Here is a 20,099-nt window from a genome sequence, read left to right as displayed (position 1 = left end):
GCTGTACAACATTGTGTTATATATGGTCGAAATGTTCCACAAGTTCTCATTACCATTAAATTAATTAGAAGCAACGTACGTACGCACTGTGTTCGATCGGTGATATGCAAGCAGCTGGGTCAAACACGTACGTACGTACGTCGATCGATCGGTGAAATGTTCCACAAATTCTAATTACTCCGGGCCAACCTAATTAGTATTCAGTTCAATTGAGTATTGCACTACTAGCTTGTACCAACTGAGAAGCATGCATGAAATAATAACAGATTAATTAATATCGGGTGGAACATATCAACACACACACACACACATATATATAGCCATACGTGCACGCTTCCTCGAGAAATGAATTAGCTAGCTAGACACAGCTGCTCTCATTGATCGATCTTTTACCCTTCAATTAGTCTAGCTGCATATTAATTCGTTTCACGTTATAATCGTTCTGGTTTTTCTTGTTAGATCTACAGATATACTAATAAATTCAGACATATATATATATATATATATATCAATGAATACAGTAAAAATATCTTATATTATCCGATAGAACTTAATATAAAATTAGATAAGCGGATAAATTGTTTTAATTGCATACATTGTACTAACTTATTATACAATAGAGATATTCGTACATAGTACATGTCCATGTTTCTGCACCATATACATTGTACTAACTTTGCTGGCTCTTTCCAGATTTTTATAGTTGCTTAATTATTATATATAAATGGCTAAATGTGGCATTTTGGCTCAGAGATGAGGAAGAATAATGCATAAAGCTCAATAATTTGTGCTGCTCGATCTATTCTTTTCCGTTTGACGTTTCTACGCTAACCAAAAAAAAATGAGAGAATAATATTATGTATGTATCATGCAAATGTTACAGGAGTAATTGTTAAACGACATATTTGAAACTAAAAATAATTTGTATAAAATGTTTATATATGTATTCTTAGCGATCTAAAAGTCAATGCTGGAAAATAAACCACGATAAACAAAATCTCTAAAATCAACTCTAAATTTAAGGTTAAAATTTTAAATTTTGGTTTATAATTAAGTATAAATGGAAGAAAAAGATAAAGTGACACTGTTTTGGCCTCGATTAAAAAGCTTTAACTTTTTGTGGACAGAAGGGTAGAGGGATCTTGCATGGTGAATCTGTCCCCCTCACCTGATGATCTACCGATGGCGCGCGGGCCAACCTAGCTAGCCCAGTGATCGATATCACAGAAAGAATCTCCAACCAGGAAACCACATAGCAAAAGGAGGCCAGCCGGGGAACCACGCACTCACTCGTCACATGCAAATAATTATAAGTTCAGTCTTAATATATGTTTTTGGTATCATACACATTAAATATAATGTCATATCGGTAAAATTACTGACTTAGCAGAGCCATTAAATGAGAGAGTTTCATTCCCATAAAATTTATCTGGATTGGTTACTTAGTTTACCGTCTCGGTAATCATGAAACTGGCCTAAAGATTTAAAGCTACCTACGCAAGCAATACTATTAATTGAGCTAGGAATGGAAAATATTACACTAGCTACTACTCCCTCTTTTTCTAAATATTTAAAAACGTTGATTTTTTATACACTTTTGACTATTTTCTCATTCAAAATATTTACATAACTATTAATTAGTTTTATATCATTTTATTTATTATTAAATATATTTTTATACATATATATATAACTTTAATTTTTTAAAATTATTAAATAAGATGAACAGACTAACGTATATATAAAAAAATCAAAGGGTTAGAATATTTAGGGGGTACGTATCGATATGGCCCCTAAGCTAGATCAATGATATTGATCGATCGCCGACAGCCAGACAGCCGGCAGGTACCGGGGCCCGCATTCTCTCTCTCTGGCGCCATATACACTACAGATGAGTACCGTACGATTGATGATGTTATTGATACATGCACACAGTATATGTATGCAGTTTGCATTTGCCACCGTATGTACATACTCCCTCCGTCCCAAAATAAACCAATTTTTCATTTTTTACCATAATTTTTGACTCTTCGTCTTATTCAAATTTTTTTACGATTGATATTTTTTTATTAGATGATAAATCATGAATAGTACTTTATGTGTGACTAATTTTTTCTAATTTTCTGAAAGTTTTTTAAATAAGACGATGGTCAAACGTTGGATACAGAAACCGGAGAATTGGTTTTTTTAGAGAGAGGGAGTAGATAATGCTAGATATATAGATATATTAATATCATTTGTCTGAAATACACACTGAACTATTCTATAGTATCAAAAATATTATGGGCTAAACTTTGTAAAAAATTATAGAAAGCAGTGAAACGATAGATTTACTAATATCATTATCGGAGACAACAACAATCTACAATTTTAGTTAAGGATATACCCGTCTAAAATTATCATATATATACAATTTGGTAATAATTATATAATTAGCAGCATGATTCAGTATATATGCACTGAATAATATATATATATATATATATATATATATATATATATATATATATATATATATATATATATATATATATATATATATATATATATATAGTGTGTGTGTGTGTGTGTGGAGTGTAGGATGGAGTGTAGGGTATGCCATACGGGTATGTTGGAGATATTTAAAGTAGTAACTGTGTCCTTAAGTGTAATTTGAAGAGGGAGGTTTGCATAATTTATGATCTTACGATGGTTCCGACTAGCTGTTCTTGTCCAGATCGATTTCTGTTTAGTTTATATACATATACATAGAGAAAACAACTGGATAATCGAGTAAGTTTTTTTTTCTAAATTAATTAAGAAGAAAGAGATTGCGTCTAATTAATGGTGACTTGGTGAGGAACGAAGGTTGATAGGTTAGCACATCTTTTCGCTTGTGGAGATATATAATAATAATAATGCTACATATATACGGGAGTAAGTAATTAACAAACTGCTCAAACGTGTTGCTTATTTTGTTTCGATGGTGTAAATCATACAAAACGTGTGTCATGTGGGTATATATATAGTTGGATGCCTTTTTTTATTTCTGTCACAAACATGGCATGCAAACTCAGTCCTCAAAATATACCACCCAACAAATTAATTAATACTATCGATTGGTTTGTAGTACACCAAAATAGGAGATTTAATGTTGAGAAGGGGATCAAATTAAAGTAAGTGGTATAGTAGTGGTGATCAATCATGAATAGAGGCCCATTTAGAGCAGGTATAATAGCAGGCTATAACTATAAATATATTTTAATGAGATAAGAGATGAGAGAGAAGAGCAGCGGGCTATAGATTTGTAGCTAGCTGCAGTACGGACTCCAAAACATAATGTGTGTATGATAGGTGAGGCATAGTAGTATATATTTTGTAGGTAACTATTGTATGAATTGACTATTAGAGTAAGTTCAATAGTATAGCCAACTAATAGCTCCAATTCATCTATAGTCAATTTAATAGCTAACTCCTACAATAGTTACCTACAAAACATCAATATATGGTCTCACATGTCATACACACATTTTGTCTTGGAGTCCGTGTGCACTTGGCTACAGATTAGTAGTCCACCTCTCTTCTCTCCCCTCTTGTCTCTTTAAAATATGCTTATAGCTGGCTATATATTGTACCTGCTTTTAAATTGGCTATAGATGAATTGGAGATAGTTGGCTATACTCTTTAACTTTCTCTTAAAGAACCACGGAATTACCCCCCCCCCCCCCCAAAAAATTTTCAGACATGCAAATAACTAATCATTTCTTCCGTATGTCGGAAGAACCTTGATCCCCTCATCTTAATTTAATTTTTATATATTGAGATATTTTTGTAAGTAATGATTCCCACATGTAATGAGTACATTATATTTATTGGGCTGTACGTATATATATTCCGCCATTCTTGTCGACCATTGCCACTAGGGGTGGACAGAAAGCTCGTGGCTCGTTAGCTTGCTCGACTCGCGATAAACTCGGCTCGGCTCGGCTCGGCTCGTTTCATTTTTCTAACGAGCCGAGCTAGCATTTCAGCTCGTTAGAGATAATGAGCCAGCTCGAGCTGGCTCGTGAGCTACTCGCGAGCCTAACGAGCTAGATCAAAGATACGCGATTTATCGGCATTCATTGATTCCACCCTGGAAAGCATGTGTTCAATGCTTTATAGGTTCACCATGTGATTTGTTGGTTCAAACTTTAATATTTAGATACAATTTCATATGATTTGCATGTTTGAACTGAAAATTTGCTTATATAATCTATTAAAAAATTGTTTAAATTAACTTTTCATGCATGGCTCGCGAGCCTAACGAACCAGCTCGAGCTTTGTAACGAGCCGAGCCGAGCTGGGTTTTTAGCTCGTTACGATAACGAGCTGAGCCGAGCCAACTCATTATCTTAACGAGCCAGACCGAGCCGAGCCGAGATGGCTCGTTATCCACCCCTAATTACCACTAGTATCATTTTAATTTTAATTAGCTTTGATACTAATGGCATATCCCTTTTGAAGTTAGCATATGTTAGAAAATAAAATTTTTATTTTTTGACTCGTGTAACCAAATTCATATATATAGTAAATAATTTATATATGATGGTTTTGTTTTGTCCATGCATGCATGTCATATATGGCAAAATTATTGTCCATATATATGAAGAATATATATACATATAGTAGCATACTAATTAAGAACTAAAGAGCAACATGCACATAAATATTTTGTGCTCTTCATTACAGCTGCTTTCCAACATGAAATTATATATGTTACGTCATTAGCTAGGAAATAGCTCCATTTTTTCCTAATTATATATACATGTTAATACGTATTGTTTATGTGCGACAAAATCATGCATTGAGCTAATCTCTATATATGCGAGTACCTCAAAGTTAATTCGTTATTTCTATCGCTACGAATTCTATTAATCATGCATTAATTAACCACGGTAAGACCAAGATGCACCATACATGCATCCTAGTGGACGCTTCTTTAATAGAGGAAAGATAACAAAAATACTGCATAGAAAATGTTGAATCATGAGATCAGCACAGAGGCAACTTATTGTTGCTATATAAATGCATATAATACTAGCATTATGTATAATGTTGTGCATATATCTTGATTGTTCTTTAAATTAATTTGTCAGCAAAGCTATTCAATATGTCTGACACATGTGTTTGGCCATTATGGTGTATTTTAGTCTGTTAAATATATCGTGATACCACCATTGTTATTATTGTGTTACACTTTTTCAATAGCTTTTCCATGACCATTATGGAAGTAAATAGACACTAACATAATTAACTATTCATATTACTTACACAGTTTAATAGCATAAATACCTTCTCGTCAATTTGATCTATATATATTATGTGAAAAAAGCGTGTGTTGCATTTTTTAAAATATATCACAAAAAAATCCATCTTAAATAGCTACAGTACTAGTGAACCCCATCCTTTTAAACGTACAGATTCGTAGGAAATAACATGAACCTTCTGTAAATATTGTTCTAAAAATGCTACCAAAAATTCTAGCAGTAGAAATAGATTGGCTAATATTAAACTACAAATGTCATCATATCTGTTATGCGGGGTCATTAATGTAGTCCATTAATCTAGAATAGGTGAAACCGCATTAGTTGATTAAGTCAGTGCAATCGATTTATACGGAGAATTATTAATTACACCCTCCGTCCCTAAATATTTGACGCCGTTCACTTTTTTATACACGTTTGACTATTCGTCTTATTTAATTTTTTTATCAAATATGTAAAGCTATATATATGCATAAAAGTATATTTAACAATAAATGAAATGATATAAAATTATTTGATAATTATGTAAATTTTTAAAATAAAATAAATAGTCAAACGTATAAAAAAGGTTAACAGCGTTAAGCATTTAGGGAGGAAGAAGGTAGTATCTCTTTTTTCTCGTTGAAACAAGAACCAAATTTCATGATATGTGTTTGCCGGCGCATTGGTAGCTAGGGAGCATGGTTTGAGCCCTGTTGACCCGCTCCCCTTTGATTTGTTCACAGCAAGTTTATCTCCATTTGTTCATTTTTTTCGGGTTAATGAGCAAACAAAATAAACTTGTTGCATCACGAGTATGGTTAGTGTTCTTTTAGCCCAGATTATTTCTCGGCTTCTATGTATGTGCTTTTCGAACTAATAAACAATGTATTTTTTATAAAATATTTCTATATATATAAAAAGTCATCATTTAATTCTATAGAAGTTAATCTTACGGTTAAATTATTGTTATACTATTAAATATATCAAAAAATCAAATCACCTTTCATCTTTCGTCAACCAAAAAGACATGATCAAAATTATATATATAACTAATGTGAACACTTATCAAGGAGTACCATGACTGCGTTCGGCTCTCCTCTTACTAATTCACATGATATAGATAGAAGCTAACATTATTACAATGTTATTTTTTTTTTGGAGAGAACCATTGACGACTTATATATTCAAATTGTATAATATTTTTAAAAATTGTTTGAACCACTATAATCCATTTAAAATATGTGATAAAATGAGTCTAGTATTGAATATATTCAAATTATTTAAATTTTGTTCTTGTTATTAATTGCTCTAGCAGTGTAGCCACTTCTACTACTATATAGAGTTACTTCCATGTATTAGTATAATTACTTCTAATACTATATAAGGAATTATTTTTTAGAGGTACTTTTATCTAGAAATACAATTATATGTAACAATGTGAATTTTTTTCAAAGGTTACTTTCCTTTAGTAGTGTAATTGCTTCTAATATTAGGACGAGTTAATTCCCTTTAACAGTGTAATTACTTCTAGCATATGAAATTACTTTTTAAGAAAAAATAATATCCTATAAAACCATAGTCATGATTAATATTTTAGGATGAATATTTGGCTTGCAAAATGATTTATTAATAGAAACCAGTTTGAAAATATTTGTGTTGGTGTCGACGTGTGTAAATAATATGGCTCATGTTATGATCTCTGTGTTTAGATTTGGTTGGTTTATATCTGTGTGTAGATAACTTGAGTTCAACCCTAGTTAATGGTAAGGACCGTGATTAGGTTTAGGGAGGAACCGATGTCTATTGTAGTCAGGATATCATGTGACATAGTTGGAATAGAGTCAGGATCCATGGAGGTTAACATCAGTCGATGGCGGGATCAGGACTAGGCTCAGAGAGAAGCTGAGGTCCAACAATCAAAAATACTGGGTGATGGTGTTAGATATAAAGTGATACGTGGTGAAAAGATACCGGAGAAACATGGTATGTAACGAGATGAATGCGTAATAGGCTTCACAAGTGTGCGTGCGCACTAGAACCGAAGAAATTTTGTAGAAACATGAATGAAAAGTTGACAAAGAAAAATTGCTATGGTACAAGTGGGATTTTCGAAGTAATGTTTAGATTAGAAGATTGTTAAGTCATAAAATGTTGTATAAACAGGTGCTTTGCTATTTCTAAAAGTGAAAAGAGACTTTACACGCCAGCTCATGTTTGGACGACGTGGTCACTGGTTTAACCAAACAGGCGACCACGTGAAATCCGCATATGTGTCCAATAGCGTATAAAATACAAAAGAAAATATATAGTAATAACTTAACGGAACCCATTCTTTGGTCCGTCGAAAAAGGAAAACCAAACCAGCCCACCAAAAACACAAAAGAAAATACACGATAACTTCACGCAACGGTACACTAACACATACAGTATTGTCCCTTCTGATTATGACCCAAAAGAAAAAGAAAAAAGGCAGTACGCCTAGATCGCTCGCATCATATTTTTGTTGCAGCAGTCTGTATTATCACAGGAGAAGTCTCGCCGTCGGCCGTCGCAGTCGCCGCGTGGACGTAGCGAAACCGACTTGGCGACGGTGGGAGACGACGGTGGCGTGCGAGGCCAGGCGCTCGGCCGTCACCCACCAATTCGAAGCCAGCCCACCCAATCCGACGGCTCCCGTAGCGCGCCACGTCACCCGCTCGCGCCTGGATTAAAAGGAGGAGGGAAAAAAAAAGGGAGAGAGAGAGAGAAAAGGCGCCCCCCTCTCCTCTTCAGTCTGGCCGATGGCCGTCACTCACACGTCGCAGTCAGCAGTAGTAAATGGTGGAGGCGTGGGCCCCACGCAGCCCCGGCACGACACCGATCGAGGCCAGCACGGCCAGCGAGCGATTGATTAATAAAAAAAATAATAAGGCGATTAGATTAGAAGAGCGGGAAAGCGGGTAGTTAGTAGATAATTCCATCCTCTGCGTGCGATGATTAGAGAAAAAATAATACACTTCTAATTACCTTCTAAATCGGCGTGCCATTTAAATACTACTAGTGTTGCTAGGCTTCCCTCACCTCACCTCACCATTCCTCCCGTCCCCTTCCTCTCCCTCCCTCTCTATCTTCTTCTTCTTCCCCAGTCGCGGGGTGCGCGGATTCGGGCGAGGAGCACGTCCATGGCGGTCGTCGCCGGGTTCTCCATCAGGTGGGTGGGTGGCCCGGTGGGTGGGTCTGATTGTTTTTGTTTTTGTTTTTTTTCTGTTTCTGATTGGGTGTGCGCGCGGGGGGATTTGTGATGAAGGGGGTACGCGGCGAGCATGAGGGGCGGCGCGGCGGCGGAGGGGAGGAGGCTGTTCGGGGTGGAGGATCTGCCGCCGATGGACGCGACGAGGTTCAGGTGGTGGGCGGACGAGCTGGCCGCCGCGGCGGCGGTGGCGGAGCCCCCTCCTCCGCCTCCGTCTCCGTCCCGTTCTCCTTCTCCGCAGCCGAAGCCGTCGAGGAGGACGCTGGGGAAGGCGAGGGCGCCGAAGAAGAGGTCCATCTCGGATCTCTTCGCCGCGGCGCCTCCCTTCGCTCTCCCCCGCGCGGCCGATTCGGGCGGCGGAAACGAGGCGGAGGACGACGAGGCGCTGTGCGCGATCATGCGGCGCACCAGGGAGCAGAAGAGGAAGCGGAGGCTGGAGGAGGCGGCGGCAGCGGCGGCGGCGGCGGAGGCGCGTGAATCCGAGGGGAATTTCCCCAGAAAGGTACGTGGTCCAGCCCAAGCCCAGCCCAGCCCAACCCCTCCCTTTCCCTGCAAATGCCATGATGATATCACCTGTCACCTGTGGTCTCATTCCAATATGTTTCCCACTGATTGATTGCTTTGGTAGAATTTGCTCGGATTTTTCTCATCGGATTGGGATGGAATACCATGATTACGTCTCATTTTGGTTGGCTGTGCACAATGCAGCATACATATCTGATGAGTCATAAATCACTTTATAAACTACTACCGTCCAATAGATCGACGGGTGCTTATTTATAACTTGTTGTCATTAGCTGTTCAGTAGTATTAGCCGCAGCAGCCGCTATATTCATTGTCATTTTTGGCCGTTCCGCGTGGATTCCGCGTGCTTATTATGGTGCTAATTAGCTGTTGCTTTATTTGTTGACCCGACGTGCCCGGTGCAGCATATTTTATGTAGTAACGCTCGCTGCGTTTGTCCGTGCTAAAATCTACCAGCTACACATATCTTCAACCATTTAACTGGTCCTCAATAACACATATATTGGTAATTATATCTCATCCTAGCTCAGGCACACGATGATTGCTTGCTTAATTGGTTGCGGGTACACCATGATTTGTAGGTCAAGGCTAGCTAGCTGTACGTACGGGGGATTATACTTGTGTCAGGTGCTAAACTAAAGCTGGCTCGATCATCGTGTTTTCTTTCTTGGTCTACATCATTACATCGCTGGATGACTGCTAGTCAGTCGTTCATGCGTGACTGTTTGGGGATGCGTCGGTCGTGTTATTTCATGCTGGGGATTCCTTTTGGCGGTAAATCGGCCGGACGTCCCGGAGTCGTGGCGGGACATCGGTCTCGTTCCCGTTGTGCATGCATGCTTGGGTCGGAGTGAGTTTAGTTATTACAGTATCACTAACTGCTGACATGAGCATTCATGCAGAGATTGAAGACAGTAGCGGTAGTAGAATGTTAAGCCATCAATAGTTAATATTAATGGCTAATATACTACTAGCCAGTAGTGGTAACTAATTAAAATAGGCAGCAGTAATTCATTGTACTGGAGTGTGCATGCATGCATGCACGTTATGCCTATCTTGCGTTTGGCGTGTCGCGTCGCCTTTTTGGCGGACCGTGGTAACAGGTGGTAGCCTGTGCTGTGCGGCAGGTTGCTAGGTTGCTACTGTGTGAATTGTGAGCTGCGTACTTTTTTTGCGTCCGGCCGGTGGCCGGCACATATTTCCGGGTCCGGCCGGCCGGACCCATGTACAAGAGAGAGAGGCTTTATCGTCGGAAAAACCGATCAACGTGGAGCAGGCAATTACCAGTAGATCGAGATTGTTTTGCGCTATTCTCTCTTGGATCTCCATCATGACCTGCATGTGGTGTTTCATTTGATTTGGTCTAGGCAACAAAACAAAAAAGACTCTTTTGTGAGTGCATGTGGTACGTGTACTGGTGCACGTAGCTATGGCCCGTAAAAATTGTGCACATAGCTATGGTCTGTCCACATACCGTCAAAGCATGCTTTGTTGGTGGTGGTTATCACTGTCAGCCTGTCGCCGTATGCTCGATATGATGGTCTACACTGTTCGTACGTGCCCCTCCCGATTAGCTAGTTGACCAGATAGAAAGGATAGGATTAATTTAAGCTCCTTCCCTGTGAATATATTTTAAATAGAGCTAGTCATCAAAATGTATTGTACCGCATGTTGCTTTTGCTATCGTTTTGCTTGTGAGTACTGTATGTGTACACACGTACACGGTCATGTGTTTTATCCCTCGAAGATTAGTTCCATAATTATTCATGGGATCTTTGAATTTTATGATAACAATCGAACTTGTATCTCATCAATCTTTAAGCTCTCTCTAATAAACAAACTTAGAGCTATTATAACAGCACACCTAGCTAGAATATTCTTATCCATGCTTCATTTGACATTGCCTGTAATTGATATGTTTGTATCAAGTTATTGACAAGTGGAGTTACTTTTCTGACATTTGACACAACCATGTTATTGCTCAAACTTCCTCATGCATATAGTATTAAAAATCATTGTTAGCATACATCATCGCAGTTCTTATAATTCTATATGGTATCAGAACCTTTTGGCCTAGGGCCTTGTTGTGGTCTCATTCTAAGACTAAGTTTTCCCTTGATGATGACATATGAGACTCAGATAAATGATTTAATAGATTGGCACCAGCTAATTTTTTAAGTTGTGAGTTTATCAAAGGTTGAAATATCTGTTGACATTAGCTGTCTTGGTACCAACATCATTTTTGTATGGTGCACATGTTTTAGATTCCCATAATCCTAAATTTAATTAAAACTAACATAAGTTTCCCTCGAGCTTTATTCTTTTTGCATTCGTCGGGTAATTATTTTACTTTACTTACTTTTGCAGAACTGCAAACTTAAAAAGATTCATCACTAAAACAGGAATTTTGCTTCTATTATCAGTTTTAATTTAGCTTGGTGCTTATGAGGAAAGACACATTACCTTGGTGGTGTTTGGCTACCAAGGAATGACAAGCATTTGGTGATTACAACCAACAAGAAATAATTTCTTGTCGTGAAACCTTGGCATTGTTTCTATTGGCGGGTTGACTGCCAAGATAAGTTCCCCTAACGGCCCATGGAAATGCAAAACGTATTTCTCTTGCGCTCTATACTTGGTGGTTTGTTCTTGAAGGTTCGCAACCAAACATCTTTTACTTGGTGGTCTATGTACTTCCCTTGGCGGATTTGTGCCCTTGAGAATTCGTGATCCTTGTTTGCCTTTTCAAAGTTCTGTGAGGATGCATCGGACTATTATCCCATTCTAAATGTATGCAATATAATTGTCCTTATGTAATTTACACAATCTAATTCTTGTGTAATTTACACAATCTGGCTATTTATATGTGTGTGATAATCTGGCTGTTCTATGCTATTGTGTTTACCTTTTATTTATATTCCACATTATCCACTGATGTTGCTGGATTATGTAGGAAACACATGACGAGATACATTTGCCTGGTGGATTGGATACTCCTCAGGCATCAAAGAAACCTGGTAGTGTACATCATGCAAGAACCAGTGAAGAAAGGTGTCCAGACTTAAAGAGAAGGAAGAAGGTAAAGATCACTAGCTTAGAGAAGAAGAACAACAATAAGATTGATAAGAAAAGGAACAGCGAGAGTAGAAGGGCTACCAAGGTGGGGAAACAGCATGACCTGAAGAAAATGCTTCCTTTGCACAGTATTCTGAAGAAATACACAAAGCACACATCCGTCAAAATGGTCAAGGAGAAACATGGTGACACAAAAGGCACAGAAGTCATTGAAGTCTGCCGCAAATCAGTGAAGCGTGTCAAATTCTCAGAAGTTAATGATGTACTTGGCATTAACAAGCAAAGTATCTGCAAGCTGTTCTCGGATGCTTTGGCTTCATCATCGTCATCATCCACGGACATGTCCAGTGAAGGGGACAAGAACATAGCTGCAGAAAGTAGTAGTTCTCATATGCCTGAGAAAGCCTTCTCTAAGGAAGCAAGCAAGAATACAGATCATGAGGGTTCTCTTGAGCTTACTAGCACAGAGTTGTCTTCTAACTTGATTGATCTGAATGAGGCACTCCCAGAATCCACTGATTTGAACTACCCATATGTGTCAGATTCCGAGGTACAAAATCCTGAGCCTACACAGCTTGACTCTGATGTACAAGTTATTCATGAAGGCAGGCAAAACCGGCAGGACCTGTCTTTTGATTCACATGGACTGGAATGCCAGGCCCTTCCTGAGTCTAGCTTAGGAAGAGCTAGGAATTCTATATCGTCAGGTACATTTTTGCGCAGTGAGTTGATGGAAGTTTCTGACACAGATATTGTTGGTCCTTCACTGAAGTTGACAGGAGACCTTGCTGAGTCTCATGGTGATTGCAGCAGTGGTTCGGTTAAAGATGCTACGGCGAAGGGACAGTCAACTTGTGTGTTGCCCACTCGTACAGTTCAAGACTCACTTCAGCAGCACCAAAAGTGTTACTCCTTCAATCTGAATCTTGATGACATCCAGCTTTCCAGTGAAGGGGAATTTCCTCTTTGTCAACCTCGAGAGTGTAATGCATCAAGCAGAGTGGGTTCAAGTGTTCATTCTGGAATGGGCGTGCAGCAGGAGTGCAGGCCTTCTGCAGGACAAACTGTGCGTCTTATGGGCAAAGATCTTGCAGTATCTACAACCAGAGGAGAGTATTTGGCTGAGATGGCACAGGAACAAACACATTCCTATACTGAAGGCCATTCCACAAAATTGTTCTTGGAATTGCCACGAGAAGGCCGACCTTATCTCTCTTTACAGGCTCAAAGTTTTCCCAATGTTCCAGCAAATTCTGCAAGCTCAAGTCAATCACATATCAGGTACACAGCCCCACATAATTCCAGCCAGCCATTCTCCACTGCTAATGCATTATCTGGAGATCGGTTCAGCTACTTGTCAGACTCGCGGCCTCATGGAAATGTTTTGCTGGGGAGTCCATCTCGTACAAATCATGGTAGTACAGCGCTCCATCAGAATACGTCATCTCTTTGGCTTCGTTACTCTGATCTTTCATCTAGGACGGCATCACCATCGGCACCCATTTTGCCTACAACTGCACAGCATGTGTCACCACCATCTTCAGTTTATCATGGTAATTTGCCTCGGTCATATGGTGTGATCTCAGCTGGATCATCGATGCATCCCCACATCTCTGCCGGCTTTACATTCACTCATCCAGTCCAGATGGCTGAAGAAGCTTCTGACAGTAGAAGAGGTGCAGCCCTTCCATCTAGAAATGCAGAAAGTGTTACTGCAAGAGCTTCCATTCCTGATATATCCAACTCTTCCTCTGGTGGCCGGTATGTGCAAAGAACTGGTCCGATGAAGCTCACTCCTGGGGCCAAGCATATCCTGATGCCGAGTGAAACTACAGGGGATGGCACCTCCATGCCAGTGTATTCCCGTGTTTCCTTCGGAAGCAGGAGAGGAAATGTTTCAGCCACTCAGAACATGGGAGCAGAACTATACAAGTTATAGCCCAAATGCTTAACTTGAACATGTATTTTCTGAGCTGTTGCCGAGGAGTAAGCTGTTCAAGGTATGTTTGTTTTTCCATGTTTAGCTCTTCGCCTTTAATTTGCGTGTTTTCAACACATATGTGGATTTTTTCCCCCTATGAATAGTAATATCTCAGCTACTCATTTCCATGCTAGATGATGTTTCCTAAAGTCGTTTTTAGTTCAATGCATCTATTCCTCGCAAAATATTACTAGTATATAAATTCCTGTGATGGTTTGAAGCAGGCCCAAACTAACTTGGTTATACATTTTTTTTTAACTGTGTTTGTGGGGGTTGTGTGTGTGACCCACAAAGTGATAATGCAAAATTCTATCCTCTTTTCCTTTTTTCTTTATTTTGTGGGTAGATATTCGTTAGAATGCAAAGCGCATTAGTTCAGACGGGTACTTATTCAAGACGGTGGCGCGTACTCTAAAAAAACTTCACGATCGACCCAGTAATTTTAGGGATGCAAGGCCCGGTCAATATCGTCGGGCCGGTAACCAATCCTTGACATCCATCTTTAATCACCAGCACGTTCACCCTTATTGTTTTTGTGGGTACTTGGGTAGTTAGGTTTAGTTGGTAGCTAGGGTTGTTAAGAAAAATATCAAGTTTAATTTGCTCACATTTGGTCACGGTCATGACCGTACCTCGGAATCTGGCTGCATGTGCAGCTGCATTCGGCTGTTGATAGGGCATCGGAGTTGGCTTATGATTATATAAGTTACACACAGTTCACAAAATTAAGTGTCAATTAATAAACAAACTAACAAACTAAGTGTCAACCAAATGAATATGCCCACTATATATAGTATATTAGTATCAGCGTGAAAATTAATAACATTTTCTGGTAGCTAACAATCTCCTCCATCCTGAGCCAATTAGTAGCTCCCAACTGGTGAAAATTTTCCACCACCTCTTGTTTTTGCTTCATACTATTTTTCCTTTTCCTTGACCGAGTCTTCCTTTCTTACTATGCCATAGCAACAAGCAGCAATTTATGTTCTTAAAAGGGAAGTCTAATATGAAAACTAACATGTTTTTCTCATCATGTTTTGCAGGAGTTGAAGATGGTGGAGAAGCAATAGACCGTGGACGGTAATGGGCAAGACACAGCGTAACGTCTGGAGGACATATAGCAAGAGGCAAACAGAGATCGAGATGACTTTGTGGATCAAAATGCAAAGACACTTTCAGATACCCCTGCTTGCCGTCCCTAGCTTAACTTAGAAGTCTTGCAGCACTTAACTTTGTTAATTCTTCGCCTTAAGAGAGATGACAGAAAAAAAAATGCAGGCAGGCTTGAATGTGAAGGACATGTGCTTGTTAATTTATTTTCTGAATCATATACCTGGAGAATTGGGGGGCTCTAGTTAGAGTGGGTAAAGGCATAGGCTCGTCGAAAAAGTCGGTGTCTGGTACAATGGTGTGTGTGGTGTGGCATCCGTAAGCTATGCCTAAAGGGAGGTCGTGTGCCTCTTTTTGCATCCCTACCAAATTTTGCTTTTTGAATGGATGGGGTTTAGAGTGTTGGACACAAATCTCTTCAGATTTTGGTTGGGACCTACGTGACATGTGTAGCAGTTTCCTTGCCAATTCGAAGAAGTTGTGTCTGATGCACTCGCTAAAGGTCTTTGGAAATTATGGGCAAATTAATTTTATTTGTGGAAATGATTCCCCGCGGTTAATCTGGAAACTTAACGCTAATCATCCTACTAAACCACTAAACCGGACATAATTAAGGGCTGGGTTGCAGGAATTTCGTGGAAATTTTAGAGGAACTGAAATGTTTCGTGTGAAAATTCAATAAAATTTAGTGTTGCGGAAACCCGCGAAACAAAGCTTAGGATGGTAACATTTAGGTGTAGGGTAGTTTATGCTCACCCTTATGGTACGGTGTAATTAATCCGTGAAACCTTATTAGCTAGTTGAGGAGTCAACAAGAAAGATTGTACGTCATGTAGTAGGAGCTAGTCTAGGAGATCGAATTCCAGGTTTAATTTTTTTCTTATAAAAACACAATATTTATAAGTTTGTAATATATATATACACTTACCTTTATCAACGCACACATGCACATTCTACCGTTACGAGCATCTCTATAAATTATACTAATATATCTTGATATTGATAAAGTCATCACCGGCATCGTGTTATCAATGGGTACACATTTAAAAAAATAATCATAAATATGCTCATTCATATTAAATTAGTATTTAAATCTAGGTATATATTATTTTCTTTCTGAACAATTTTACCATTCGTAAAAAAATATTTTTTTTATCTTTAAGTAGGTACCATGAGGTACGGCTATTTTCTACGTAAAATTTGATACCTACTAGTATCTAAAGTAGTAAGAGGTATTAAATTTTACGTAGAAACAGTAGTACCTTCTTAAGGATGGTAAAATTGCTCTTCTTAGAAAGACAGCATGAGGTATTATAATTTCTAGTATTAATTTTGGTACTTGAAATTTTTTAAGATGATAAAATTTCCATTTTCTTTATATATAACATGCGTTTGTGTGAAACACACATTATGTTTTAAAACCGAAAATTTAATAGGTGCATGCATATGCTAGCCAAAAGAGCCAAATAATGCGTTAGGCAACCCGGAGGAACCGAGAACAAATCATTTGCTAAAGCATGAGCTACCATATGCTTGCCGATGGACGAATCCACTGAACTCTGCCATCCAAAGTACTTCAAGTAAAAAAATGTCAAATCCTGAATTGCCATTCCATAATACGATTATACGAGCGATTGATTCCGGCCCTCCTCCGTTAGCACTATTTTGACTTCGAGACAATGACCAGTTCCTAGGTCACTTCTGTAGCCCCCGACTCCCTCGCCAGCTACAAAGCTCCGCCAAATTGCAAAGTACTCCCTCCATTTCATAATGTAATATTTGATTTTTCTGGTTAGAATATTTGATCATTTGTTTTATTTAAAAAATTATTAAAATCTTATTTATTTTGCTTATGACTTACTTTATTATCAAAAGAATTTTAAGTACAACTTATTATTTTTATATTTGTACTAAATTTTTAATAAGACGAATGGTCAACCGTTATAACCAAAAAAAGTAAAACATCTTATATTATGAAACGGAGGTAGTATTAAATAGAGTATTATCTCCATTCCAAAATATAAACAGTTATTTATATAATTCGGTAAGTTTGAAGTTTAAAACCTACTATATCTTTAATAAATGAATATGGCTAGAAAGGTCGGTGAGAATAAAATAGAAAAGATCGAGTAGTACTAAAATAATAGTTATATTTTAGTATAAGATTATAATATTAAAAATATTTATATTCTAAGATGGAGGAGCAGCATGTATCCCAAATATGGATATAGATTGACATTTAAATAATGACTAATGAGCGCACGTATTTCAATTCGTCCTTACATCTGAGAACAAACATCGGGCCATGCCCAGCTGATAATTATTAGCACCACATTATTAGCACGAAAAATCTGACGTTTGCCGCAGTTAATTATTAGCACCACATTAATTTCTCCCTTGCCAAATTAATTACACGTGCCCAGTTGATAATCACGACCCATACATATACGTATATGTAATGTAATACTATAATATAGTATATGTCGGCGAGATCAATGCGTGCACGCTAAGATCGGAGTAGAAACGGTCGTGACATATATTGCTGTTCGATGATGCATGCATGGACAGTGCATTGACACGAGAGAGTACGTGTGGTAAATGGTATATATGTACACGGCTGCAGGCAGTAGCTGCATGCTAGCACCCTTTCTTTTCGATTTTGCTCTTTCGACGAAATTTGAATCTCTAACTTAAATTTAAAGTTGATTTCGAAGTTTTTCTCACCAAAGATTATTTTCTAGCATTGGCTTTTAGATCGCTAAATATACGTATAAAAACTTTATTCACAAACTACTTTTTATTTATAAATATATCGTTTAGTTTTTTCACACTGAAAATCAATAATCACCGCTCGTGGTCATTTGCTGTTGTTGCTCCTTCAGGCAGGCAGACCGACGTCATCGCTGGATCCCTTCAGATTCTGCTGTTCCCCCCTGCCGCGATCCCGGATCAAGAATCCAACCACCATCCGTGCTCGATCACCCAGCAGTAGTACAGCATTAATTAATTAATGAGCTAGCAGAATTATGTTCATGGAAGTTAATAACAGATCTGAAATAATTACAGTGCGACTACCTCGGTTGATTTCTATGGAATGTATATTGATCTGAATTCAAGTATGCAAGTATATATACAATTGAAAAGGTATGTATTCAAGGTTCTGAACAGTTTAGTGATCGTCCAGAATCACACAAATTAGGGCAAGGCCAAGTATAAACTTTTCCTGATGTTGTTAAAAAATAAGTTGATTTTTGTGGGAAGAAATATGCCTTTATTCAGAGAAGTTGACTAATCCTGTTGGACGTACGTATGTATCTTAATCTGAAAATGTATCCAAGAACAAACTTTGGCCATTGGATCGGCGTTTCCCTGTGCTGCTAGTTCCACTGTACGTACATGCAAGTCTGTCTGCACCTGAAGATCGAACAGCTACCTAGCTGATGCACATATACTGTTGCATTGCCACAGCATGTAGAGGCAACCTGAACCCCTCTATCTGCACTTTGTGCTTTGCTGCTGAAAGATATATATATACACTGGTTAATTTTAAAGTGATGTATCCATCCATGCATGGTGTGCAAGTGCAACAGTTTGCAAGTGGGTAGAGATGATGGAGAAGAAGAAGAAGAAGTGGGTGCCATTGCCATGCATGCAGATGCAGATGGATGCACAGGTTGTTCTAGATGCTTCATCAGCTAAGCTGGGATGGATGTTCATCGAGCTAGCTGAAAGGGAAAGGAAACAAACATTGCAATGGACCACATGCCTGCCTGCCTGCATATGCATGCATCCATCCATCTCAGAATCTTTGTGTCCCTTTCACAAATATCATCGTCGTCGTCCAACGCACCACCACTGATCTCGCCTTTGGCCGGACGGCCGGCCGCCGTGTCTGTCGTCGTCGTCGTCGACGACGACGGCGACGGCGGCCGGTGAGGTACGGTACGTCCTAACAGAAAGGCGCCGTGGCAAGCATGGTTAATTAATTTGGCATGCATGAATGGGTTAATGAATCGATAGGAGTAGTACCGTATCTGATTCGATCTTAACTAATTATTCTCCGAGTCATAGTACTGATTGTGCTTGATTGAGTCATGCATGAACTAATTAATTTTTCCTCCAAATGTGATAGCTAGTGCAGATGATTCCTCCAGATGCATGCGTCATGGTTAACTGCTGCTGGATAACCTGCTGATCGTGTTGCTTAAGCTTTTCTCAACTTGACCAGACATTTGTTGCCCTTCTCGACAAGCTTCAGGTTAAGGTTCTCTTACCACTCCGTTTTATCAGTTATAGGATCGGGTAGCTTTTTGTGAGCATTTCTTCTCCATGCAGCTACCTGAACAATTGCTCCTAGAGGGCACAAAAATTCTTGCCTGAAATACTGAAGTGTTTGTCAAAATTGGGGGGGAAATTAACTCCTGCTGTTACCTATACAGTTTAGTACTTATTTCTGCAAGTTTGTGTAGCATATATAGCAATCTATACATATTTTGGTGAAAATCAAATCAAACATTTGGTCAGGAGGTGAATCATATCCTGTCATAAAGCTTCAACATGTGAGAGGCAGTTATATATGTGTTTAGGAAAGTGTCACATGCCAACTTGAGTATCAGTGGTGGTAGTAGTAGTGTGTGTCATTATGCCAGTCTCTTTCAGCAAGAACAACCATTGCTTAAGGGGTGAAACCTCTAGCAGACCAGCTAAAGATCTTTTTCTTCATGTGGGAGCATCCTCATTTCAGGCAAGCAATCAATGTTCTCACCATGGCATCTTCTCCAATGGCTTCTCCATTTGGTCATCATCTCCCTTTCAATTTGCTGTGCTCTCTTGATGCATGAAGAATGCATATACAATTGCACTCTTCTTTCCACCCATAAAGCTTTGGTTAAAGTTGATGGTTATGTGTGTG

The 20,099-nt window shown here is 38.8% G+C and overlaps 1 protein-coding gene across 2 annotated transcripts; it reads left to right on the top strand.

Annotated features, from left to right (window-relative positions):
- Window positions 1–8,168: 8,168 nt before the first annotated feature.
- Window positions 8,169–15,702, top strand: LOC102705569. Of its 2 annotated transcripts, XM_040519902.1 has the most exons (5): window positions 8,169–8,457; window positions 8,554–8,998; window positions 11,975–12,646; window positions 12,869–14,096; window positions 15,121–15,702. In XM_040519902.1, the coding sequence occupies exons 1-4, from the start codon at window positions 8,429–8,431 to the stop codon at window positions 14,033–14,035; spliced, it is 2,313 nt and encodes a 770-aa protein (XP_040375836.1). In that variant the 5' UTR covers window positions 8,169–8,428; the 3' UTR covers window positions 14,036–14,096; window positions 15,121–15,702. The 2 variants fall into 2 exon arrangements, with proteins under 2 accessions (XP_040375836.1, XP_006643881.3); XM_006643818.3 differs by having other exon boundaries at window positions 11,975–14,096.
- Window positions 15,703–20,099: the final 4,397 nt, after the last annotated feature.

Source organism: Oryza brachyantha, chromosome 1 (genome assembly GCF_000231095.2).
Source record: "Oryza brachyantha chromosome 1, ObraRS2, whole genome shotgun sequence".
NCBI lineage: Eukaryota > Viridiplantae > Streptophyta > Magnoliopsida > Poales > Poaceae > Oryza > Oryza brachyantha.
Note: the sequence above shows the minus strand (reverse complement) of the source record. Positions and strands in the feature narration are given on the sequence as shown.

Coding starts and splice junctions, on each gene's coding strand:
- LOC102705569 (XM_006643818.3), top strand. CDS start 8,429: ATGGCGGTCGTCGCCGGGTTCTCCATCAG. Junction 8,458..8,553: donor GTCGCCGGGTTCTCCATCAG/GTGGGTGGGTGG, acceptor TTTGTGATGAAG/GGGGTACGCGGCGAGCATGA. Junction 8,999..11,974: donor AGGGGAATTTCCCCAGAAAG/GTACGTGGTCCA, acceptor TGGATTATGTAG/GAAACACATGACGAGATACA.